This window comes from Petaurus breviceps, unplaced genomic scaffold (genome assembly GCF_028583685.1).
Source record: "Petaurus breviceps papuanus isolate PSGF00001 unplaced genomic scaffold, PetGlider_PUasm1.0 99, whole genome shotgun sequence".
Taxonomy (NCBI): Eukaryota; Metazoa; Chordata; class Mammalia; order Diprotodontia; family Petauridae; genus Petaurus; species Petaurus breviceps.
Genome location: NW_027187465.1, coordinates 710,477 through 736,233, shown reverse-complemented (window position 1 = coordinate 736,233; position 25,757 = coordinate 710,477). Strand labels below are relative to the sequence as shown.

Here is a 25,757-nt window from a genome sequence, read left to right as displayed (position 1 = left end):
TGCTCTCGTTTTACAGAAGACTGAGTAAATTGAGATTTGGAGAAGTGCATCACTTTCACACGGTCAATGAGCTAAAAAAAAATAAAGCATTGGAGCTGGTACTTAAGTATAGATCGCATGAGGTCATATATGTGACATGCTTTGTAACCTTTGGCCCCATATGAATGTCAACAGTACTGTGTCTGCAAGGACCAAGGATATTTTTGTCAAGGCCACGTGTCAACTCAGAAAAGGGGTGCAGAGGCATAGAATATTAGAGCCAAAAGAGACTCCACCCTGGAGGCCTGGGAAGATTTTTAAAAAATTTTTTATTAATAGCTTTTGTTTTTATATGCTTGGATTTCCTCCTATATCCTCCCCCTTCCCTTTTCCCAGAAAGGAATCCCTTAAAACAAAGAATTTGGGAAAGATTCATTTAAATGAGACCGGGGTGAGGGAAAGGACTAGGTGTTCAGTAAGTACCCACCTTACACACCAGGCAGGCTTTGTGTACTTTACAAATCACTGAGAATGACCCAGATATTCCAGGAGACAGGGCTTGTGGAGTGGACCAGCCTGTCCATCTCCTCTCTTCCTCATGATGGTGGGGATGGATGGCCTTGGCTCCCCCACGCCCACTCTGCAAGCCTGTTCTTTCTGTTCCTGCCCTCCAGTAGTGGGGCCATTCTCATTGACCGGAGCTAGGGAGGGACGTCAAAGCAAAGAAAAAAAGCTGTGGAAGACGTCAGGCAGTACTTGCCAACAGTGTTTGGTGAGGGCTGTTTTTGCCACTCACAGGATTAGAGCCATTGCCTCCACTGTTTCCCTGGCTCTGCTTACTTCACTTTGCATCGGTTGGCTTCTATAAATCTGCCCGTGCTTCTCTGCATTCGTCATACTTCTCGAAGTGACAAGCTGCAAACACTTAGCTGAGGGTCTGGCCCGTGGTAGGTGCTTAATGACTGCTTGTCACCTCCTGTTTCATCCAGCAGGGTCCTATTCCCAGACATTCCCATCCCCCAGTTGAATGTAAATTAAGCCATCTCTTGTCTCAGTTCTTACCCAGCCCTTAGTCATTGAGTAGGTGTTGCCTCAGACAGACTGAGGCCAAGGCCAGGCTGAGGTCGCCCCACGGCACCCCCAGCCACGGGCAGTCATCTTGCTGTCGGACTTCAGACCACTTTGGCCAGCTCTCCCTCACTTGAGTCCGGTTCAGGAGGGAGTCAAGGCGTCACATCTCCCTGGTGACGTCTCTGGTCCTCTTTAAGAAGGAAGGACGATTCAAATCCGGCCACAGACACTTTAACACTTACTGGCCGTGTGACCTTGGGCAAGTCACTTAGCCCCAATTGCCCTGCCTTCCCCCCTCCAAAAAACAGTAGGGACAAATGGCAGCAGCTTTACCAGTATTATCTTCTTTGATCCCCACAGCCCTGTGAGGGAGCTGCTGCTGTTATCTTCATTTTACAGTTGAGGAAACAGAGGTGAGACAGTTACAAACAGGGGTGACGTAACTTGCCTAGGGTCACATGGCTAGTAAGTTTTGCAGGTTGGACACCATCCCGTGTAAGTGAGCCATTTTACAGATGGGGAAACTGAGGCTCGGGAGAGAACAGTGTGTGCAGATGGTGCTGGTGTCAGTAAGAGGTCGGGTCTGTGCCCCAGCAGGTGGGACTTCGTGGGCCTTTGGCTGGGGAGCCTTCCATCCCTGGGCGGACAGTGCAGCACTCCCCTCCCCCTTGTTCTCCATTGTCCCAGGGCCTGGCACATAGTAGGTGCTTTCCCAGGGCTCGCTGAGCTAAGGCCAGGAGGGGAAGGCCGTGGTGCAGGCCAGCGGGCAGACACAAGCACCCCGGCTCCTTCAGCCTCCCAGGCCGGCCCTCTCCTCCGGGAGCAGCCCCTCCCCTTCCTCCGCCCGCCCTCCCTCCACCACTCAGGGGGCGGCGCCCGCCCAGCCAGCTCCGCTGACAGCCAGCCTCTGGCCCGGAGAGAATGCCCTCCGCCTGCCGAGGCTGCAGGTTGGGGTCATGAGCCCCCCGACGGGCAGCCCGCAGCCCGGGCCCTCCTCCAGCCCCGGAGGCAGAGGTGAGGGAGGGACGGGCCCAGCCATGTAGCTGCTGGGGAGCCTGCCGAGCGAGTGCGAGATGGGCTCCTACTGGTCCATGCCTGCGTACTTCACTTCCAGGGATCCTTTTCGGTGAGTGGCCCCAGTGCCTTTCTGCAGGGGTGGGCGGACAGGGCACTGGTCTGGGGAAGGGCCGCGGCTGTGGCGGCCCACTGACGGGCTCAGCTCGCCCTCTCCGGCGCTCCCGTCACCCCCAGACGTGCTGCTGCCTGCTGCTGGGACTGCCACCCAGCCTCTCCTGCTAGGCCTGAGCCCTTCTACCTGCTCAGGAGTTTGTAGGAGTGGCTTGGGCATGCGGGTGGCCAGGCCGGCAGGCTGGTCAGGCCAGGAACTGGCCCTTAGTCATATCGAGGCCCTAAGCGCTTTCCAGCTGGTCCTGGAACCTTGGAGGTAATCTGATTAAGGAGGGAGTGCGCCCAAGAGGGGGAAGCCACTTGCCCCAGGACACCCCAAAAAGCAGTAGCAGAGTCCAGCTTTGAGTCTGGCCCAGGTGCTGTCCTCCATAGCCTTCTCTGAGGGCATGGCTGAGGAAAGACTTGTCCATAAGTAGAGAGAGGGGCTTAGAGGTGGGATAGGCTTCTTGGGGAAGAAACTGAGTTCCCATTCCCTAGAGGTCTCCAAGCTGGGCCTAGAAGGGCTGCAGACCATTCATGGCCTGTCAGAGTCCAGCCCAGGCTCTACAAGGCCGTGATTCTTGACCTGCAAGATTTAGGGCCAGCATTTCCATGTTTTCTCACTCTAGATGCCATTTTTCTAGAATATATGAAATGTTTGGGGGTACCCCTACCCACTTCACCCCCATTGTTCTCAGTAAGGAGCCCCACACTTTGCTAACTATTTTATGGAGAAGTGACCCTAAGGACTGGGGGTGGGTCCTCTCCCTGCTTTGGAACTCTGGGTAGGGAGGGGCTCAGATCTGTTTTGGAGTGGGTGAGGTATGACTTGTTTCCTCCGTCTCTGGTTTACACCTTACCCCACCCCACCCATCTCTGAATTGAGGCTGCTGCAGGGGGTTTCAGGCCCTTAGGGCCTCCTGAATGGAGCCGTTCCTGGCTGGGGCGTGGCTTGTTTTCTTTAGACTCTGGGGAAGGTTTGGGGACGCCTCTCCATTGCAGGTGGCCAACTTACCTCCATGTGGCCCAATGAGAACCACCTACTTCAGACAGAGCTGGGCCTGGCTTAAGCACCAGGCAGGGTGAGTGAGGGGTAACCCCAGGGCCTGAGAGAGCCCTCAGGCTCCTGTGGCAAGTCAGATCCTCTTGGCATTCTGGGGATCTGAGACTGGAAGGTGCCTTAGAGATGACTCAGGCCTGCTGCTGATGGGGGGCAGATCTGCTCCAGAATCCCCAGGCCCCTTCTTTGGCAGTTTCCCAGCCATTGGTTCCCCCACCGCCACCTTTGTTTCTTCTCTGACCTGGCAGCAGCTCCGTGGTATAGGCCTGGGCCTGAAGTCAGGAAGACCTGAGCCCCAGTCTAGCACCAGATACCAAGTAGCCGTGTGACCCCTGGCATGTCACTTAATGTTATCTGCCTCAGTTTCCCGATTTGTAGAACTCCTGAACCTCCTAAGGTTGTTGTGAGGCACACATAAGAGAAAACTTATAATACATTTAGCATAGGTCCAGGCACACAGTAGGTGCTTACTAAATGTTTATTTTCTTCCTTGCCTCCTTTTCCCATGGAGGGAAAGGGTTGCCATTTTTCTCCATGGTCCTTTATCAATCAGGGGTATCAGATTGAGGTTTGGTTTTGCTGATGGTACCTCTGAGTGATTGATGGATTGAATGTGTCTGTTGATCCAGAGTAAGGAGTGATCACAGGATACTCTCTAGGAAGGAAACTAAGAAGCTTGTGAGGACAGGTTTTGTCTCAGAAAAGAAAGAGACTGAAAGGGTCTGGGGGTCTCTGATTTCAAAACCCTTCCCTTGTCCCCCTTGAAACAGCCTCGTGAAGAGGACTCCCTTTGGAGTCAGAAGAGCTGGAGATTATGGCTCTGTAACTCGTGTGAGCACATCCCCTCCCCAGGCCTCAGTTTCCTTTCCGTAGAATGAGGGGATTGGGCTAGAGGACCTCCAAGGATGTCCTTGCTCCTCCGACCTGGACTGAAGGCCCAGGGCAGTCCCTTCCTGCCCATGTGCCTTAGGTGGCTCACTGGCCTTCCTTCCCCCTGCCTCACAGTTAGCACAATTTTAGGGAGCATTCACAGGTTTGTGAAGTGCTGCTTCATCTGGTCCTCACAGTCAGCCTGGGAAGTAGGGGCTATTTTGGTCCCTATTTTACATCAAGAAACTTGAAGTGGATAGATATTGGAAATGTTTTACAATTCATAAAATAGTATTAGATCTTGTGATGTAACAATCCTTCACTTGTATTTTAATTCTAGAGAGTGGGATAACGGAATTGGGCTTTCCCTAGAAGTTTTAGTGTGTTTCTTCTTAGAGCTCAGGAATGTAGTGTCGCATGGGACCTGTGGCTCTAAGGTTGGCCCTTCCTTAGACCCCAGTGAATTTGAAGCTTAGCTCCCTGGGCCAGAGAGCTCAAAACCTGAAAGTCTGGGTTCAGTGTGATGACCCTCAATGGCATCTGGATATCTTTGTGTTCCCAGGCTTTGTGTTTGCCCAGCTGGGCAGCCGGAGATAGTTAGGCCCGACTTATCCCCTCCCCCACCCTAAAAGCCCTCGACCAGAGCTTTGTTGAATTCCTCAGGCCCCAGGGGGTGGGGGGTGGGGAGAGTGACCCCCTGCTCCAGCGCTGGCTGGCTACGCTGGGGTGGCCAGACATCTTTCTGCATGGGCCCCCTTCCCCAGGGGCTGTGTCTCACCAGTAAGGACCAGAGTCCATATTGGAGCCCCAGTGCTGGGATAGCCCCCAGTGATACAACCAGATTCCAGGGAGCCAGGCTGGGATGGGGCAGGCTGGTGGGTGGAATTGCCCTTCCATCCTAAAGGAATGTAATTACCCTGTTTGGCCAACTCTGGCCTCTCCTCCAGATAGCTGGGTGTCTGGCCCCTTCCCCCCCATAAAACCATTTGGACTGGGCAGGTGGTGTAATTACAAGCCGAAGAACAAAACCCAAATTAGACCATTATTCACAAAGCAAGATTTGTCACTAGACCAGTGGAATTCACCCCAGGGCTGCCCCCACAAGCTGATCCCAGGATCTCACTGGTGTCCCCTTCCTCAGTAGCAATTGGGAGGGAAGATGACTGAGGAAGCCCCAGGTGTGGGTCTGCAAGACCAGGGGCAGGTTGGACCAGCTTTCTGTATCTAAAAAAAAACAATTGAACCCTCAGCCCAGAGCTAGGGGCCTGAGATTTGTGTGACCCTGAGCAAGTCACATGACTTCCCAGGTTCCTCATCTCTAAGATGTCAATAATAACCCTTTTATGTAACCCACTTCACTGGATTCTTCTAAGGAAGGCTATAGAGCTTGATGGAAATGTGAGCTATTTAGTATTAGAGAAATAGTAACCTCCCAGGTGTATCTTTCATTCTCTTGGAACCCAAAAGGCAAACTCAAGAAATACTTTACAGATCTCTCCTTTTTGAGCAGAACCTAACCCTAGGACATATTCATTGCCGACCCCTGCCCCAAGACCCCATGAAACTCCTGCCTGCTTTGCTCTGGGAAATGAAGTCCCAGGAATGCTCCCCCCCTCCCCAGTGGATTTATACTGGGACATTCTTAGCTTTCGTTTCTGCTGGATTCTGATTTTTCTAGGAAGACTGAAAACATGGTCATAGGAACTTGCAGTCGAGCATTGAAAAGAATGCAGGGCCATTAGGACTGTCCTAAGGATGGTGACCCTGTCCCGTACTGCTTTCTGTTGTAGAGCCTAGCCCAGGGTAGTCATGGTGCCAGATGCAGGACAGGTGCTGCCAGAGGGAAGGCAGTTCTTTTGGGATCTCCTCTTGTCTTTGCTCAGGGGGTGGCGTGGATAGAGGAGTGGTCTTAGAGTCAGAGGCCTCAATTCCAGCCTGGGTGACTCTGGACAAGCCTCCTCACCTCTTTCCACGTGCTTCTACAAACATCTATAAAAAGAGGAGGAGGAGAATGTCTGTACTGACCACGTGGGGTTGTGGGGAGCATCAGAGGAGATGATGTACATCGAGGACTTTGCCAGCTGAAATCTCTATAAAATCAGAGCTCCTGCTGTGCTTGTTACTGGTCGAGTACCAGCCCTGGCCTACATGCTGACTGGTGAGGAGCTAACCCTGCCCAGAGGGTGCTCAGAGTTCCAGGCTGGATGGGGAGTGAGTGGGCCCTGAGGACAGGCCTTCCTCACTGGGGACCTTGAACTTAGGGTTCTTTTCCAGGTTTCAATGTAATTGGCTTCTTTTGCAATCCTATTCTGTTTTATTTTGTGTGTTTATAAACATGGTTCTGAGAAGGGGCCGTGGCCTTGACCAGAATGATTGCCAGTGCACAGCATGAATGATTGGTCCATGGCCCAGTAGAGGTGAGGAGCCCTCTTCCAAGGTTCTTTCCATTCTAATGCCGGGCCTACAGATGGGATTGAATCATCCCTGAGAGGGATCTGCAGAGTTTAGGAGCACTCGTGCATTTTTCTGGGCCTAATCCTGAGCCTCTTGTTCCTTTTTCTTCCATTTTTTGTCTCTCCCTCTTCCCTTCCTGCTTTTTTTATTAATGCGCTGTAGTTAAACCCCCTCATGTCTGTTTCTTGGTGTTGGGTTTTCCTTGTTTCGTTATATGCTGACCATGCAGCCTTCTGGTGAGGAGCCGTTGGCACAGTAATCCATTGCCAGGATTCCTGTGTTTCTGGCTTGCTAAGGCTTAGCTAGTTTGCATGAGCATAGCCTTTGAGAGCCCAGGGTCTGGACAGGCGTCAGTAAGACTTGAGGAGAAGCGACACTTTATTCCAAGGTTCATTAGGAAGCCTCCCTCTAAACTCCTTTGGCCTTCTCTGGAGTTATCTTTAGGCCTTCCAGGTCAGGATGGAGCTGCAGGCTTTGTCTCCCGGCCCCCAGGAGTCTTCCTTGGTCTCTCAGTGCCCTGCCAGGTCAGAGCTTTAAGGGCGCCCATTTCTTAGACACCATGTGCCACTGTCTTCGCCAGGCATTCTTCAGAACAAGCTGACTCGTCTCCTGCTTGTCTGTACTCGTCTCTCCTAACACCCCTCCCACCTCCGGCTCACCCAACCTGGGACGGTTACCACAGACAAAAGCAGGGTATTGGCAGTGGGGGGAGGGCATGTTCTCGTTCTCCCCTTGCCCTCCCTCCAGCTCTCCTGTACACATACCACAGGGAGGGTGGGACTGGTCCCAGGCCTCTGGCCTGGCTACCTAACAAGTCACATTGACTCTCCCCCCCCCCCCCCCCCAAAATAAAAGGGTAGAGTGAGGCAGTGGAAGTTGGAAAGGGATTTTAGGAGCCATTTTACAGAGATGGAGCTGTGGTCACCCAGGCAGTGACATCTGAACCCAGGTCCTCCCACTACAGTACACAATGTACAATAACCCCAAGGCTCGGGGGGCAGGGGGTGTCAGGGAAAGTGTCTTGCAGGACTTGGGTTTGGGCCTTGAACAGTGAATAGTATTTTGAATAGCTGAAGAGGAGGTTTATTCCAGTGGCAAATGGTATCAAGCACTGTGGAGGGGCATCATGGGATATGAGACTAGAAAGATAGGCCCTGCTCAGCTTCGGCTTTTGCTGCCTTTCGTTGGGACTTAACTGCTCAGGGCTGTTTTCTCTCTCCAGCTAGATCACCAGATGCCAGAGTACAAGAGCCACAACTCAAGTTCTGGCCACTTGTAGCACTTTGCACGGTATGCCATGAACACGTCACATTCCCCGAGATATTCCAGAGTCCCATCGTGCCCAGCCAGAGCTGAGCAGGGATTTCTCCTGTAGCATTCCTCCCCAGTGCTCCTGCAGCTGGTCCCTCCTGAGGCGGCCCAGCCCACTTGGCAGCTGCATAAATGTGCGCTGAATCCCGTAGCCTCCTTGTGACTGTTCTCTGTTTATCCATGTCACCCCCTAAGAGTTGCAGGGGGTATTTAAAGGAGACTCTAAGTAAGGAAACATAAGGCAGCGTGAGGGAAAACTCTCCACTCGGAGGGCTGTCATATATGAGTTTTCCCTCACACTGAGAAGTCTGTCTGTCTGTCTGACTCTCTCCAGTTAGGGGCAGGTAGAGTGGATAGAACACTAGGCCTAGAGTCATGAAGACCTGAGTTCAAATCCAGCTTCAGACACTTCCTAGCTGTGTGACCCTGGGCAAGACACCACTACTGTCTGCCTCAGCTTCCTCATTTGTAAATGGGGGCAGCAATAGCATCTCCCTCTCGGGCCGTTGGGAGGATCAAAGGAGCTCATATTTATAGTGCTCTGAAGACCTTAAAAGGGTCAAGATGTGGCCGGCTTGGGGGTGAGCTCTTCTACTGCCCTTTCAGCTCTGAGATTTCACAGCAGCTTAGCCAGAGTGGGAGAGGCTAAGGAAATGAAGCCAGTTCAATTCTGTGAGCATTCATTAAGCACCTGCTGTGTTCCAGGCACCATGTTCTGCTTTGGAGAGTCGAAGACAAAAAAGCAGTTGTCCCTCCCCTTAAGGAGAGCACATTCTCCTTGGGGTAAGCAGGGTATGCCCACAAAAGGAAATATAAAATCCAACTGATACAGGGTACTTTGAGGGGTGGGGAGGAGGGAGAGCCCAGACTGGGGGATCAGGAAGAGCCTCTCCCAGGAGACAGCCTTTGAACCGACCTTTGAAGGGATCTGGGAGTGTGAGGATCCTGCACTCGGAGGAGACCGCATAGGCTTCCTCTGAAGCCGTGTGAGTTTAGGCTTCAAGGAGAGGATAATGGCCAATTGTAGAAAGGAGGGAAGATAACCCAGGCCGTGGATTTATTTTTTTAGATTCTCGATTGCTACATTTTAAGATAATTGGTTTCCTTTGCAATCCTGTGTATTATATTTTTTGCATTTAAAATATTACAAGAAGGGGTCTGTAGGTTTCTTCAGATCACCCAAGGGGTCTGTGACCCCCCACCCTCCACCACCAGAGAATATCTATAGATCTCTCTGTCTCTTTCTATGCTATCCAAATCCCTTTACTAAGGCTTTAATCCAGTGCCTCTTTGTTGGCATGGGGATGATCCTGGCATTGTGGAGTCTGCCAGGAAGCTGCAGTCCTTAGCAAGCCGGAAAGTATTTTTTGAGTATGGTCTCAAACTTATGTGGTCCAAGGATCAGCCTAAGCTCCTCCCTGGGGGCCAGAGTCCTCCTGTAGAATAGAGTGGAACCCATGCTCTCCTCAGCCTTGGATTACTGCTGGCTCCATTCATGAAGAGCCTACTGTGTTCGGATGCCGGGGCAGAGGGGATTGAATGGGTCTGAGAAGAAATAGAATAGGCAGCAAGCTGAGTGTCAACAGAGGAGATGAGCATTCAGGCCAGTGTTGGAATCGGTGTGATGTAAAGTGCTGTGGGAATTGCCGCCGTGCGAGCTGAATGCCCGCCATGGCCCAGCCTGTGGCCCTGTCCATTGCGGGGAGGAATCGTTGAACCACATCCTCTTTCTCTCTTTGAGATGGAGAGAATGTAATCTGTCTTTCCACCTGTAGTGCTGGACGTGGAGACAGAAAACCCAGGTGTGGGTTTGCACTAGTCAGTCAGCAGGCGTTTAGCAGGTATCTGCTGTGTGCCAGGCACTGCCAGTGTTGCCCATCTAAGCTGTGACAAAGGTCAGTTTCCTCTTCTGTGAAGTGGACAGAATCCAAGTGCTGGCCAGCTCACAGGGCGTGGTGAGAAAATACGGGAGGCCAAGGGCAGCTCCTCACGGCCGTGGCCTCCACAGAACCCCCAGGATTTGTTCATCTTCTCTTTCAGGTGTTCAGAATGTCAGGACCCTCTTACCAACTGGTACTACGAAAAGGACGGGAAACTTTATTGCCACAAGGATTACTGGGGGAAGTTTGGGGAATTCTGCCATGGCTGCTCGCTACTCATGACTGGGCCTGTCATGGTAAGGACTTAGTTATTCCTTTAGTCCTTTCCTGGGCTGTAGGATGTTGGACAAGTATCTCCAGTTGCTTATGTGTTTCTTACCCTCCCGATCCTTCCACCATCTGGGGGCTTCTCCCACTCAGGGGAAGCACCCCAAGGAAAAACAGGCCTGGGGCTCATAGGGTACCCCCAAAAGGCCTGAGGACAAAGGGGACCTTCATGACCCAGAACCTAATGGCTTAAAGGGGCCATGTCTGTGACAGAGTGGGCTTGCAGAAGAGTGGAAGGTGAAGAGGGGAGGAATGGGAGAGAGGTGTACAAAGCCCTGAGGCCCTTTTCATCCCAACTCCCCCCCCCCATCCCTAGAACAGCCAGATGACAGTTCCTGACCTCAAGGAGCTTAGACTCTAAGGGAAGATAAGACATGGACACAGATAAATGTGATGGGGCCAAGGACTGAGCCTTGTGGGCTAGTGAATTTGAGAAAGACAAGGTCACCTCCAGCCAGGAAAGTCAGGGGTAGCTGAGCTGGGCCTGAAAGGGAAAGGAGAGACTTTGATCTGGCCAAGACAAGGTCAAAATTCACTGCTGCTTTCTGGGGAGCCCCCACAGATACACCTTGCTAAAAGTGGCCAGACTGGGACTGAGAGGCAGCCAGCCCTGGGGGGCCAGGCAGAGGCCTTCTGGGACGAAGGCTAGAGGCCAGGCAGGCTTATAGCAGGACAAGTAGGGAAGGCATTTCACCTCTCAGTGACCCAGGAAACTCTCAGAAGACTATCTGATGCTGGTGGGTGCTGCTCGAGGGACTTTCCTCAGAGAGGGCACTCTTGGGACTTCCCATTGCCAGGAGTCAGTGAGCACCTCTCCATGATTTCAAGTGTCACCAGATGGCACAAGACTCCCTTTTTCTCCAGGCCAGAGTCACCACCTGAGTGGGAGCTCCTGGTTTAGGAATGTGAAACAGACTGCCCTGCGAAGCAGGGATTGCAAGGGAGAAGTAGTTCCATGGGCCTGGCCAGGATGGTGAGCTGGGTTCAGGTACCCCAGTGCTAGTTCCAGTCCATTGTACTGGTGGGCCCCAGGCCCTTCCAGGGGCCCCCAGCAGCCCCAGGGCCTCAAGGAGGGAAGGCGTGCTCCTGACTGTGGCCTTCCTCGAGGAAATAGATACCTATGCTCCTACCTCACAGTGTTGTAACGAAACGATAGTTATAAAATGCTTTGGAAACTTTCAAGCATCCCAGGGTCCATTGTTTCACCTGGCTCCGGGAACTTGTTCCTTTTAATGTTTTGACAATTGTATTTCAGTAGAATTGATTGGCTTTGCAGTTCTTTGATGTTTATTTTGTCTATTTAAAAATATGATTTCTGAGAAGGGCGTACAACACCGAAAAAGTTAGAAGAACCACTGATCTAGTCTAGTCTTCTCATTTAACAAATGAGAAAGTGGAGACCCGAGAAGTTCCTTCAGCCTCTGCCCAGGCTTCCACAAGTCCAGGATGGTGAGTGAGAGCCAGAAGGCCAGAGTGGGAGCCCGGTCTCCACCCTGTGAAGTGGGGGAGGGCTTCCCTCCCCACCGAAAGGCCTCATGCCAATGCCAGGGCTCTCTCTGCAGGGCTCTTGTCTCCTTCATTGGGTCAGGGTGCAGGGGAGAGGGAAGCAGCTGCCCTTCATGATATCACTTCTGGAGAGTGTCTGGGTGTAGGCCTGCTAGCCCATCAGTGTCAGGTGGGGGGACCAGGCAGGCCCAACCTGATGCCCCACCCTCGAGGACAGACCTAGAAAGGAAAATGTAAATATGTAGAAAAACATTCTGCCTTTATGAAGTCCCCACTGTGTGCCAGGGTATGTGCTGGACTCTGGGCTGTGGTTTTTGTAGTTTGTTCCTCGTTCTTGAAGAGGACCGTGACATCAGGGGGGTGATGCCATGACATGCAAGTGGATGGCATTCAGGTGAGGCAGGGCTGTGCAGTCACCAGCCTCACTCTCCTCCAGGGCCATCCGGGTCCTGTGGCCGGATGTCAATCAGGATGACTGGAGATGGCCCAGGATGCAGTGGGAGACCTTGGCCTTTTAGACCCTGGGAATGCAGACAAGAAGGAAACAAACCCCCTCACAGGAAACTAACAGTGAAGAAAGCAAGGACGGGCACACATGCACACGCACACATGCACGTACACGCGCACACACACACACACACAGCAAATTCAAAGCAGGAAAAGGCGAGGTGGCTGGAGGGGGACACCGAAAGGAGCAGGAATGGGGTGGGGGTCAGAGAACGGGAAAGGCTCCATACAGAAGATGGTACTTGAGGTACTTCCTGAGCCAGAAGTGAAGAGGTGGAGGGCATGCCAGGAGCCAGGGAAAAGGCGTGGAGAGGGGAGATGGTGTGGTTGGTGTGGGGGTGAGGTGATGGTGTAATAGCCAGTGAATGTGCACTGGGAGCCAGAGGTGTTTGGACAGGGTTTTTAAGCTTCAGTAAACTTTTAATCTGCACTGAGACTTTGGGGACACCCTGCATTTGGTCCTGGAGGATAGTTTAGCTAAGAGGTGATTCCTGCCCTCAAGAGGCCTATAATCCAGGGCAGCCAGGTAGCACAGCGAGTAAGAGCACCGGCTCCAGTGTCAGGATGACTTGGGGATCGAATCCAGGCTCTGACACTTAGCACCCACCCAGAAACACCTGGCCGTGTAACCTTGAACAAGTTACTTAACCCCAATTGCTCATAAAAAAAAGAGGCCTCTAATCTAATAAAGGATAAAATACCAACACTGATGAACAAACAGCATGACCTGGTCAGTGCCTTTTGTAAGAGGGGAAGGATGGCAGTGCTGTCAAATGCAGATAAAAATGGATGTTCTACCATAGAAAACCACAGACCAGCATTCATGGTGCTGGGTCATGAGTTAGTTTGTGAAACAGTTCCTAATCCCATTTGAATCTGGTCCAAGGTACCTGGAGCTTTGCATCTGTAGGCTCGGTGCCTCTGAGGTAAGGAGGGAGGGTCCAGTCACAGAGCAGTGTGAGGTGTGGAGGCCAGAGCTGGGAACCTGTGGGCTGGGGGTGCAGTTTGGCACCTTGAACTCCAGTCAGAGGAGTTTGAGTTCTCTCGGTGGGCAGCATAGCAGCAAGCACCCTAGCACGCCCAGGAGGACCTGCTAGCACAGATTCTTTGATCTGCTTTTCTAAAGGAAAGACAGCTTTAAAGGGGTCAGCAATCTTACTTTAATCACAGATAAGTAGAAAGAAGAGAGTATCAAAGAATCCAACAGACGGGGCTCCCACTGTCTGAACAAAGTAATACAACCACCTACACAGCCCCCCAGACAGGAGAACACCAGCCTCTGAGTAGTCGGGGGGCTCTTAACAAATGGCTACTCAGAGTCCCGTCCAGGGAATCACAAGGCCATTCTCATGAGTGAGCCCCCAAAGTAAATGCCAGCCTCCCAGTATATGTAGTGTTCAATAGGCTCAGAGCCAGAAGGCACCACCACCCTCCCGACTCAGGGACTAATTAACTTAGTACTAAGAGGTGTGAAAGCCTCCCCTAAGCAAGCCCCTCCTTAGGCAAGTTCTTCCCCCAGTGGGCTCTCTGTGTGACTCAGGATGTATGACAGCTGTGAAAGCAGCAAGATCTCCATGACTGAAGTACCTTGTACCTTTAGACCTGGGAACACAGCATGTGGTCACATAGGCCTATTAATGGACAGGAAAGATCTTCCTGTTCCATTAACATTACAGGCAGTTCCTGTCAGAGAGACCAGAGGCTGGTGTCTTGCCCAGGACATGGTTAGTCTTAATGCCCTCTGAGGCCCCTTCCTTCTGAGACTGGGGATCTCAGTAGAGGGATGTAGTATTTCCCTCTTTTTGGGACAGAGACCCTTCATTGAGGCCCGTGGAGTGAGCAGGAACGTCGTGCGATGTCCCTGTGCTAGACTGAGGTGTGTCCTGCCCTGCTCTGCTTCTGGGCCTGTTCTTGAGAGGTCAGCGTGCCAAGCATGATGCTTAATGGGGCTCTCTTGGCACTGAGACATTGGGACCATCGAGTATCCTAGAGAGTAGGAGACCTGTCACATCTCCCTTCCCCCCTTCCTTCCTCCTCACGCAGGTAGCTGGAGAATACAAGTATCACCCAGAATGCTTTGCTTGCATGAGCTGCAAGGTGATCATTGAAGATGGAGACGCATATGCCCTGGTTCAGCATTCCGCTCTCTACTGGTAAAGTGACCGCACACAGTGAATCTGGGTGGGGGGAGGTAGCCTTCGCACAAGCCCCATCCCACTTGCTCATCTCTTAAATGACCTGCCAACCTCGCGGAATTGTTATAAAAATCAGTTGAGAACAAAGAAATGAATACCACTGATACTCTCCAGCCGCCTCTTCCAGAGGTGGCTGAGTACCTGGGTATCCAGGGCACCTTCCGACTTGGTTTAGGGTCTCAGTCATGAGTGGTCATCATTGCAGAGAAAGGATGGGGGTGGGGATGGGCAGGGCCTGTGTGGAGAGAGGGAGAAGCTAACTCACAGCATGTCTTCTCTGGGCAGTGGCAAGTGCTACAATGAGGAGGTGCTTACGCCCATGTTTGAGAAGCTGTCCACGGAGTCTGCCCACGACCAGCTGCCTTATTCTGTCACACTCATCTCCGTGCCGGCCACCACCGAAGGCAAGAGAGGCTTCTCTGTGTCCATCGAAAGTGGCTGCTCGGACTATGCCACCACCGTCCAAGTGAACGAGTGAGTGTCCAGAGCCCCGGGCCGCTGCTCCCCACAGCTGCTGTTCAAGTCTTCCCTGCTCTCTGTCAGCTAGCCCTAGGCTTCGGAGGCCTAAAGGCCCAGAGGCCCAGACTGTTGAGTCACACCATCATACAGGGCGGGCCCTGTTGTCCTGAGAGAGAGGGAAAGGAATGGCCAGGCATCCCTGACCCAGCATCCGTGGCCTCTGCGTGAGTCGGCCCAAAGACTCCTTTGCTCTGGCATCTCCCATTGCATTTCCGTCTCTGTTCAGGGTCAGCCGAATGCACATCAGCCCCGACATCCGCAATGCCATCCACCCTGGGGACCGGATTCTGGAAATCAGCGGGACCCCTGTCCGGACCCTGCGGGTGGAGGAGGTGAGTCTGGAACCTTCCACTGGGTCTAGAAAATGACTGGCTGCTTTATGGCAAGGGTTACAGTAGGCCCCATGCCTTAGAGCTTCCCTGTCTCCTGGTCCATCTTTCTTCCCCTTGGAAGGGGAAGTCCAGCCTTTCTGGACTCAGTGATGAGACGGAGGTGGGGTGGGGAGGCAGCATGGTGGAGAGTAGACCCAGAACATGGGCTGCAGCATTTGGAGACTTGTGACCCTGGGCATAAATTTTCCCTTATGGGCCTCATAAGATGGAGAACTGGGTGATGCCCAAAGTCCCTCCTAGCTTTAATGTCCAGTGATTCTCCTCTTGAAACACTGATAATTTCCGACATCCACCTGACTGAGCAAGGTAAAGAGGAGGAGAGGCCGTTGTTTAGACAGTGCAGGGTCAGCTGCGCGGAGCCCCCTGAGAACTGAAACCATCCACAAGAGAAGGACGTGGTCAGCGGTCAGAGGGTCATCTCCTTATCGCCTGCTCAGCCACAGAGGGAGGAGAAGGAGAATAGGGGAACAGAAGGACCCCTCTCTGCAGATCCGGCAGCCCACTCTGCTTTTACCTCCAGGTGGAGGACATGATTGGCAAAACAAGCCAGACCCTTCAGCTCTTGATTGAGCACAACCCTGTCTCCCAGCGCCTGGATCACCTCCAGTTAGACCCCCGGCTCTCCCCTCACATGAAGCCCATTGGGGTCCCTCATGCCAGGAGCACTCTGGATGTTAAGGAGAACCTGGATGGGACACTGCGAAGGCGATCTCTCAGGTGGGACCCTGCGTGAGGCACGGGACAAAGGGACCAGATGGCCCTTATCCGGCCTGCCCTCTCCAAGTGTGGTGGTAGCCAGTCTGGGTGTGGGGATCCTTCAGGACAGGACGTGCACAAACCAAGAGCACTGGAGAGCTAGTGAAGGAGCCTCATTGGCCGTCCAGTCAAACTCACCGATTGACAATCAGTTAACAAGTATTCCTGATTATTCCTGGCACTGTGCTAAGATACAAGCCCAGGAAGGAAACAATCCTTCTTGCACAGAGCTGACTAAGGCTAATGGGGGCGGGGGGAGAGACAACAGGACACACAGGAGTGAATAAGCACAAATATCTACAAAATAGCTAAGTACAAGGTCATTTGGGGCGGGAGGGGAAAGCCAGGCTTCATGCAGAAGATGATACTTGATTGACACCTTAGGAGAAGAGAGGGGACTTTTGGGCAGAGAAGTGAGGAGGGAGGTTGTTCCAGGCAGGAAGCATGTCCGGTACAGAGGTGGGGAGCAGAAGGGGCCGGTTTGACTGGATCCCAGATGGCAGGGGGAACAGTGACCCAGGAGACTGTGGGAAAAGGCTCTGAAAGCTAAAGAAAGGCATTTGTATTTCATCTCCAAGGCCAGAGGGAGTCTGACTGAGATCTGAGCTTGTGGAAATGACTCTAGTCATAGTGTGGCAGATGGACAGGAGGGAGACCCATCAGGAAGCTGCTGGAATAATTCAATGAGAGGCGATGGGGACTGAAGGAAGGTGGGAGTTGGCTGAGGGGAGGGGGCGGTGCTAGAAAGTGCTGGGAAGCTGGAAGATGGAAGAATTGGCTTTTGATTGGATATGGGGACTGAGGGAGAGTGAGGAATCATGGGAGATACTGAGGTGACAGGGGGGCCAGAATAATGGTGGGGCCATTGGCAGAGATGAGGAAAGGTGGATGAGGGAGGGGTTTGACTGGAAAGAAGGTAAATTCTGGCTTAGACATGCTGAGTTTGAGATGTCTGTGAGGCATCCACTTTGGAAGGTCTTGTAAACAATTAGTGATTCAGGACTGAAGGTCAGGGGAGAGAGGGAAAGACAGACATGTGGGTGATGTGTATGAAGATGAACCCTTGAGATCCAAGAAGAGGAGAGAACTGAGGGCAGAACCTTGGGGGGGGGACCGAGTTAGGGGAGAGCCAGGAGAGAAGGGTGTTGTGAAAGCTCAGAGAGAGAGGCTGGTCCACTGTGTCCAGCAGAGCAGATAGGACTGTGAGGTGAGGACGGAGAAGAGGCCAGCAGATTGGGCAGATTCACACGCGTGCTGAGGTTTGAAGCCGATTGTGAGGCTGGTGGGTAGACAGCTCGGCCCAGGGGTTTGGCCGAGGAGAGGGGTTTGGCCGAGGAGAGGGGTACGGCAAAGGCTTAAGGGGATGCTGGGTCTGGCAGAGGCTCTCTAAGGATGGGAGGGACTTGACTGTGTTTGAGAACAGCAGGGAAAAAAGTGATCAGCGGCAAGAGAGGAGATGTTGGGTGCTGGGCATGGGTCAGGGACCTGTGGGGCGGGGTTGGCCTTGGTAACAAAGGCTGCCATCGCTTTGGGGGTTGATGTCCTGGGCTTTTGAGATAAAGAGAGTGGGAGAAGAGGGAGCTCTCCTCTGAGAGGAACTCCATCCACTTGTGCTTGGGGATATCCAGGGAGAACCCCCAAGCCCATCCCCCAGGCACCGCTGCTCTGACTGAAGTCAGGACTGTTGGCGGGCGGGCGGTGCAGAGTCCTGGTCTGCTGACCTCTGGCATGGGCTCTCTGGGCCTCCGCATCTCTCCAGCGCTTACGTCCTAACCCTCGTCCCCCTGGCCATCCTTCCCCAGGCGCAGTAACAGCATTTCCAAGTCTCCGGGCCCCTGCTCCCCCAAGGAGCCTCTGCTGCTCAGCCGAGACATCAGCCGCTCAGAGTCCCTGCGCTGCTCAAGCAGCTGCTCCCAGCAGATCTTCCGGCCCTGTGACCTGAGCCATGGGGAGGTCCTGGGGAAGGGCTTCTTTGGACAGGCCATCAAGGTAAGGACATGTCAGCTCTGGGGGCCGTGTTCAGTTCAGCTAAGCCAACACACGGCGTGTACGGCCGTCAGCCAGTGCCGGTGTCCCACTGCAGCAGGAGAGGAGACATTTGTCCGCAGGCTCGGAAGGCAGAGTGTGGATGCCCTTCTATGCTAAGCCCAGCCATTAAGAAATAACGTTGGGGCAGCCAGGTGGCACGGTGAACAGAACACCGGCCCTGGAGTCAGGAGGACCTGGTTCAACTCCGGGCTCAGACGCTTGACACGCTTATTAGCCATGTGACCTTGGGCAAGTCACTTAAACCCAATTGCCCTGCCTTCCCCCCTCAAAAAAAAGAAAAGAAGTAATGTGACCAGATCTGTGACCCGGCAGGGGAATGAAGAGTAGGTTGGAGGAGGGAGAGAGGAAAGGCTGCTGGGAGGTGACATGGCAGGGAAGGAGGGCATGGGACGTGGCAGGGCTTCTGATCCATCATTCTCATCCAAATAGTTGGCCCCATGCAAGGTTTCCTTGTCTCTCTCAATCTCATGTTAGTTCCAGCTAGAGAATCCCCACTTCAGCTCATGGAGTGCCTAGAAATGGGAATGCCCACATCCCATCTGGCCCTAGAGGCCAGTTACACCCAAGGGCAGCTTTAGAGTCTGGGTCTCTCTGATCCCCTCTCTGTTAACTCAACAATCGCTTATTAAACACCTGCTCTGGAGGGGCTGTGGGAGGTGAGAGATGGGTCCTGCCCCACAGCAGCCAGCAGCCTAGGTGACTAATGCTTCTTTCTCTCCTCCTCCCTTTCTGCACATAGATGGGAGGTGGGGCCAGGTAAGCATTGCATCCCCTGTCTCTTCCATGCATCTTGTCCCTGGAGAAGGGAAGGAGAGGCAAGCCTGGCTCCTCCCCAGCTCTCTGGCCCCCAGTGCCTGGCTGTCCTGCAGACCCTGCCCCAAGTACTTGAGTCTCAGGTGACTCCTTTATCAGTTGGCTGGAACCCTTCCTTGTCTTGGCACATCATGGATTTCCCCCGCTCCTGCCTGCCTTGTTCCCATTTCCCTCCTCTGGTTCATGGTGTTGTGTGTGAAACCAGTTCATCAGGAAAAAATGTCTATTCACTGATAGGCCCTCAGACTTCCCTGCACGCTGGCTCTGGATGGTGTGTGCGCTCACTTCCACTGGCTCTCGGAGCCTGGGAGGCCTTGCTTCAGAGCTTCCCAGCTGACTCCCTGAGGCCCTCGGCCACAAGGTTTCTGCCCGGCCAGCTCCAGAAGCCCCTTAGTGAGGTCCCCAGTGATGTCTGTAGTCACTCCTCGGTCATCCCCTCGATCTTCCAACAGGTGACACACAAGGCCACCGGCAAGGTCATGGTCATGAAGGAGCTAATTCGGTGTGATGAGGAGACGCAGAAGACTTTCCTAACGGAGGTAGGGAGGCTGGGCCTCAGAGGCCCTGAGAACATTCCACCTTTTCTTCTGTTCAAAGAACCTGCTATTCAAAGAGCAGAATAGAAATGACTCTTCAGGGCAACGTTTATTAAGTGCTGACTGTGTGCAAGGCTGAGGTGCTAAAGAAACAGCCCGTACCCTGAGGGCTGTAGCGCGTGGACAGGCCCCCTTTCAGCCCTAGCTGGGATGCTGTGACAGGCACAGAGTGGAGGAGGGCAAGAGCCCACCCTGACCTTCTGTTCTTACTTTCACCGTGGGCTCTGCTCTCCAGGCCATTGTCCAGGCACTCTGCTGGGCCTGGAACCTGCCCCCTTCTCACTTGACCTCTTGCTTCCTGGGTGTGGGCTTGGCCCTGGCTGCTGGTGCCCATGGGATTGTTCTGTGCTGGCCCACGTTTCATGGGCACCTCTCTATGCAGACGTCTTCCCAGGTAGCCTGCGAGACCCTGGAGGGCAGGACCCCAACAGCCAGCACAGCGCCTTGCATGTAGTAGGTGCTTACTAATGCTCATTGATTGATTGCCAGCTTTTTGAAAGGTGAAGTGAAGAGAAGAAACAAGGCAGAAGCCAGATTGGGAGGTTGGTTCCATCACAACCTAACCAGGTGGTGGTGAGTGCAGAGAGGGCACAGGGTGGTGATGCACAGGGAGGAATGACGATCACACCTGGAGGAGGTCTGAGAGGTCAGTTACTCACCATCTGCTATGTGCCAGGCTCTGTGCTGAGGGATGGGGACACAAAGCAAGGCAGGAGACAGTCCCTGCTCTCAAGGGGCCTCCAATCTAATGGAAGATAGCCTGCAAACTCAGTAAGCCCAGGCCAAAGGAGCAAGCAGGAGGGGGTCAGGAAGGCCTTCCTGGGGAAAGGCAGGGCCTTTGCTGAGACAGGAGGGAGAGCCCCTGAGGCCTGAAGGCAGGCAGGGGAACCACCTGGAACTGGGCTGCTGGGGTCGCCGGCTCTAGAACCAGCAGGAAGATCCCAGCACTCAGCCATGGTGATGTAATGTGGGGCCAAGCCAAGCATTTCCTATTTGCTCCTGGATGTGAGAGGGAGCTAACTGAATAGGGACAGATGGCTTTGGCCGCTGAGCAGGGGTGCGTTTGAGTGAGGATGGCCTGCGAAAGGGCTGTTGTCCAGGCGTGAGGTGGTGAGGGACTGCACCTCAGTGCCGAGAGGAGAGAAGGGGCCAAAAATGACCAGATCAGATACAGGCAGTGAGAGCAGTGTCCCCATGAGCCCTCGGTGCCAGCCCAGGTGCCTGGAGCACGGCGGTGCTCTCAACTCTAATAGGGAAGTTGCAAAGAGGGGAGGGTTGGTTTGGGACGTGTCAAATTTAAGATCTAATAGGAAACATCCAAGTGGCGATTGTTGAGGTAAAGCGAGGCTAGAGGTCAGTCAAGAGGCTCAAACGGGGCCGACACATCTGAGAATCACCATTGTAGAGATGAGAGCTGAATCCATGGGAGCTGATGAGCATAAGTGAGTTAGCATAGAGGGAGAAGAGAAGAGAAGAGGGCCCAGGACAGAGCCCGGGGGACACCTACAGTGAGGGACTGTGACCTGGATGAGACTCTGGCAAAGGATACAGAGAGGGAGGAGGAGAACCAGGAGGGGGTGGGGAAGTCCCCAAAATCTTGGAGAGAAAAGGGTAATCTGTTAGTGTTAAAGGCTACAAAGAGGTCCAGACTGAGGACTGAGAAAGGCCACTGGATTTGGCGACCGAGAACTCATTGGTTATTTAGGAGAGCAGTGTTAGTGGGGTAGTGAGAGGGGAGGCCAGACTGCAAAGAGTTAAGGGAGTGACGTGGAGATTTCTACCTTAAACGGCCTTCTCAGGGAGCTTAGATGGGGCTTAGCTAGTGAGGGGTTGCTGGGGACCTGGGATAATGTGGTTGTGTCTGTGGGCTGCAGCCAGCAGACCAGGAGAAATGCTGCAGAGAAGTGAGAGAGGAGCAATCTGCTGAATGAGATGGGCCAGGCCGAGTATGGAGAAAGAGCTGTGGACGCCTGCTGAGACCTCAGACCCAGGGACCCTCCCCAGAAGTAGGGCCATGTTAGTGCTGGGCTAAGGCCAGTGCATTCTTCCCCAAGAGCTAGAAGTGGGCCCTGAGGGAGAAGCCAACAAGGGAACAGCCGTGGGTAAACCTGGGGACTTTGCTTTGTGACCTCCTCGGCCCTCATCTGTGCTGAGGCTTCTCAAGTCCTGCCCTGACCTCCCTGCCAACCTCCATTGTGCCTCTCTCTCTGACTGCCCTTCAAGCACAGCTGATATCTTAAACCAAGTGTTTCCAAAATGAGCTTCTCAGCTTGGCCCTTGCCCACCCTCCCAGAGCCTCAGGCACCCAGCCTGGGAGGGCACCTTCGCTCCTCACTGTCTCTCACCCAGAGCCTGCCCAGTCTTCCTCTGTGGCATGTGTCATGGAGGTGCTGAAGCAGTGGGTAGAGCTTTAGGCCTGGAGTTGGGGAGATCTGAGCTCAAATCTGACCTGACCATAACAGTGCCTGCCTCCCTCTCAGGGTCAGGGTGAGGATGCCATGATTTGCTGTTTGTAACTGGCACATGGCAGGGGCTTCCTCCCTCCTTCCTTCCTTCCTTTCCTTCCTGTCTGTTTGGATGCAGCCAGCACCCCAGCGTAGGCCCTCCCCCCTGCGTTGGGTCTCTCCTCCACACAGCTGTCATGGCCGTCCTCCTCAGTGGTTGGTCTGGCCATGTTTACCCCCCTCCCCGCCCATACCTGCCTTCAGTCAACACCAGTGGTCCCCTGTCACCTCCAGGACCAAGTGCAGAGCCCTCAGTTTGGCTTTTACAGCCACCCCTCCCAGGGTCCCCTCGGCCCTGTCCCCCCATCGCTGGCCTCTCTGCCTCGGCTGCTCTGTCGGTGTTTGTTTGCATGCTGTCTCCTGTCAGACTAAGCTTCCTCGTGAGCATGGACTGGCCGCCTTTCTCAGAATCCCTGTTTAGCACCGTGCCTGGCACATAACAGCCCCTTGCTGAAATGCCTGTTGATGACTGCCTGCCTGACTTCCGAGGTCTCGGTCTTGGAGACTCTGGGGGATTTATGTGGAGAGCTGTCTGTCCTCTTCCCTCTTCCCCAAGGGCAAAGGACCCAGAACTTCTAGAATGGTACAGGATAAATAGACAGATGCCAGCTCGTGAGTCCCTTGGACAGAGCCAGCTTCCTCTGAGTCTGTCTTGGTTTTCTTGGTCTGTCGAGCTGCTCAGTGTCCCAATTCCCCAGAGGCAGAAAGGCTGCCCTCTCTGCCCAGCTGTGCCTGACAAGGCCCTGCCAACAGTGATGTTCTCTCCCCTCTCAGGTGAAGGTCATGAGGAGCCTGGACCATCCCAATGTGCTCAAGTTTATTGGGGTCCTCTACAAGGACAGGAAGCTGAACCTGCTGACAGAATACATCGAGGGAGGCACCCTGAAGGACTTCCTCCGCAGTGTGGTCAGTGTGAAAGATGGTATCCTGATGGGGGGGCTCCCAACGGGCTCCTTGTGCTAGCTCTCATCAGCAGCAAGGAGCATGGCCCTGTCTTTGGGGTGGGTCCTCGCAGGCACACCCAAGGTGTGTGTGGTGGACAGAATGCTGGGTTTGGAGTCAGAGGTTCAAATCCAAACTTACTAACAGTGATGGAAAACTAGTCAGTTTATAACTAAGTACCATTGTGTAGTAGAAAGAGTCTTCTGGGCGCAAGACCCCCAGCTGTCACTGAGGCTGTATAACCAGGGCGGCATTCCCTGCCCACTCAGGCCCCAGTTTCCTCATGTTCAAATGAGGAGGCTCCAGGTGGCCTGCTCGGAGAATCTCGAGCCCTTTTGTGCCTTGCTCTTCAATCTCTCACCTACAGAATGGGGGGCTGAGCAGTCGCCCTTCCCTCCAGCCAGAAGCCCTTGGGTGGGCATAGGACTCAGTGTGGCGCCAGGGGCCGCCCTTAGCACTGACTGTCCTTCTTGTCCTGCAGGACCCATTTCCCTGGCAACAGAAGGTCAGCTTCGCCAAAGGAATTGCCTCTGGGATGGTGAGCATGTGCAGAGCCACTTTTGAGCACCTTGCAGACAAGCCACTGATGAGAGAGCTGAGAGTTGGGACCACACCCAGGAGGAAGTGGGGACTGGCCAGTCCTCCTTCACTTTCTGCCTTCCTCCGGGCCACCCTCACTTCACTGCCTTAACAGTGATATCAGGAACCGCCAGAGGGCAAGGACAGGGTCTTGGGTTTGACCCCCAGCATTCAGTGCAGACGTACTTCCTTCTCCTTCCCTTCTTCCTTCCTTCCTTCCTTCCTTCCTTCCTTCCTTCCTTCCTTCCTTCCTTCCTTCTCCTTCCTTCCTTTCTTCCTTCCTTCTCCTTCCTTCCTTCCTTCCTCCCTCCCTCCTTCCTTTCTTCCTTCCTTCTTCCCTCCCTCCTTCCTTTCTTCTCCTTCCTTCCTTCCTCCCTCCTTCCTCCCTCCCTCCCTCCTTCCTTCCTTCTCCTTCCTTCCTTTCTTCCTTCCTTCTCCTCCCTCCCTCCCTCCCTCCCTCCTTCTTCCTTCCTTCCTTCCTTCCTTCCTTCCTTCCTTCCTTCCTTCCTTCCTTCCTTCCTTCCTCCCTCCCTCCCTTCCTCCCTCCCTCACAGAATGACTCAGAATCAGGAGATCTGAATTCCAGTCCCAGCTCTACCACTTTGTACTTTTACAGTGATGGGAGAGGGAGGCGAGACAAACCTTGTACACACAGAACTCTGATCAAAGGGAGAATGTGATAAGTGCCCTAAGGAAGCAGATTGCTCCAGGGGTTCAAGCTTAAAAGACTTCCTGGAGGAAGCAGTAAATGGGCTGAATGGTGAGAGATGGGATTTTGACAAGTCCTGTGGGGCGTGACAGACGGGACAGTTGGTGTAAGAGAACTGAAGGGAGCCAAGGTGTGAAGGCAGAGAATCGTCAGCCTTGTCTAGGGAGCAGGAGAATCCAGTTAGACTAGAAGATGGAGAGAGGAGAGAATCTGGAAAGACCGTGAGCGGTGGGCTGAGTGACTTGTCCAGAGGAGCCATGGAAGGTTGTTGAGCAGGGGAGTGACCTGATCAGAGCAGGCGCTTTATTTCTAGGAAGGCTAGTGTGACTGTAGACAAATCTGGGACAGAGACTCTTGGGCTGGCTTGGAGCTCTAGAGGAGGGTGCTGAAAGTGGGAATGTCAAATAAAGGACTGTAGTAGTGAGCACCCTAGCACACCCAGGACCTTAGATCTGCTTCTTTAAAGGAAAGCAGCTCAAAAAGGGTTAACAATCTTACTTTAATCACACATGTATCATTTACCTAGTTCAGGGGGAAAAGTCAGCACCCTGAACTTCAGAGAAAATACAGACAGAGAAAATAACACCATTCAGCAGACCAACAGACAGGGCTTCCAGCTGTCTGACCATCACATACACACAGTTGGTCACCAGACAGAGAAGCACCAGCATCTGGGTTTTCAAAGCCAGGGGCTCAGTGGCTGCCCAGAGTCTCAATGGCCAACTCAGTCACACATTCTTCCCAAAGTGGACCCCAAAACAAAACCTCACCTCAGGGTATATGTAGCCTTGGGCTCCAGGGTCAGAGAATGTCTCAACCCTTGTGGCCCACTGCCCAATCACAAAGTAACAAGGTATGGGTCTTCCTGAAAAACCAGCCTCCCTTAAGCAGGCTTCTCCTGTGGGCTCTGCTCCACCCTTCAGCAGACTCCTGCCACCATAGGCTCTATGTGACCTCATTCAGCCTATTAGGGGTCAGAGTCTATTTTCATAGAGGGGAAGGTCTTCAGATTCCCTTAGGCTTATTAAGGGGCAGGGAAGATCTTCGAATTCCCATTACCATTACAAGGACAGATGAAGAGAGTGACGGGGGCTGGGAAGGACATGGGATTCCCAGGGTCCAGTCACTGAATGGGAACAGAGAGCAGGAACCCGAGATGATTTGTTTCACCTGGTGACCTAGAGAGTCGTGATGCCCACAGCAGACCTGGGGCAGCTGGAGGGAGGGTGGTTGTGTTTGGTTTTGAATATGTTGACTTTGAGGTGCCCATGAGAACTAGGTAACAGGACTGGAGCCCCGGAGACAGAGACAGTGAGACAGCCCCATTGAGGCCTGCTCAGAGAATGACTTCCAGAGCATGAGCATAGATACCGTGTTTCCCCGATAATAAGACCTATCCCGAAAATAAGCCCTCCCCTTACTGTGTAAGATTCCTCTAAAATAAGCCCTCCCCTGAAAATAAGCACTATTGAGATTGCTACTGTAGTGAAGGTGATCCCCTGCGCTACACGCTACATTACAGTACCTCTGTATGCACCGTTCCCCCCCCCCCGGGTGAAACGCACGCCGCG

At 53.4% G+C, this 25,757-nt stretch overlaps 1 protein-coding gene across 2 annotated transcripts in view; it reads left to right on the top strand.

The window, feature by feature from the left end:
* Window positions 1–25,757, top strand: part of LIMK2 (LIM domain kinase 2) — a 64,218-nt gene that overhangs the window by 29,941 nt on the left and 8,520 nt on the right. The window contains exons 1-10 of one of the 2 annotated variants that reach the window (XM_069081661.1): window positions 1,899–2,176; window positions 9,953–10,088; window positions 14,176–14,285; window positions 14,613–14,801; window positions 15,073–15,178; window positions 15,759–15,955; window positions 17,797–17,983; window positions 19,309–19,395; window positions 22,731–22,862; window positions 23,380–23,436. In XM_069081661.1, the coding sequence (XP_068937762.1) occupies window positions 2,124–2,176; window positions 9,953–10,088; window positions 14,176–14,285; window positions 14,613–14,801; window positions 15,073–15,178; window positions 15,759–15,955; window positions 17,797–17,983; window positions 19,309–19,395; window positions 22,731–22,862; window positions 23,380–23,436 (1,254 nt within the window). In that variant the 5' untranslated portion in view covers window positions 1,899–2,123. Of the gene's footprint in view, window positions 1–1,898; window positions 2,177–9,952; window positions 10,089–14,175; window positions 14,286–14,612; window positions 14,802–15,072; window positions 15,179–15,758; window positions 15,956–17,796; window positions 17,984–19,308; window positions 19,396–22,730; window positions 22,863–23,379; window positions 23,437–25,757 lie in introns of those variants that run through there. The other variant, XM_069081660.1, reaches the window with a different exon arrangement.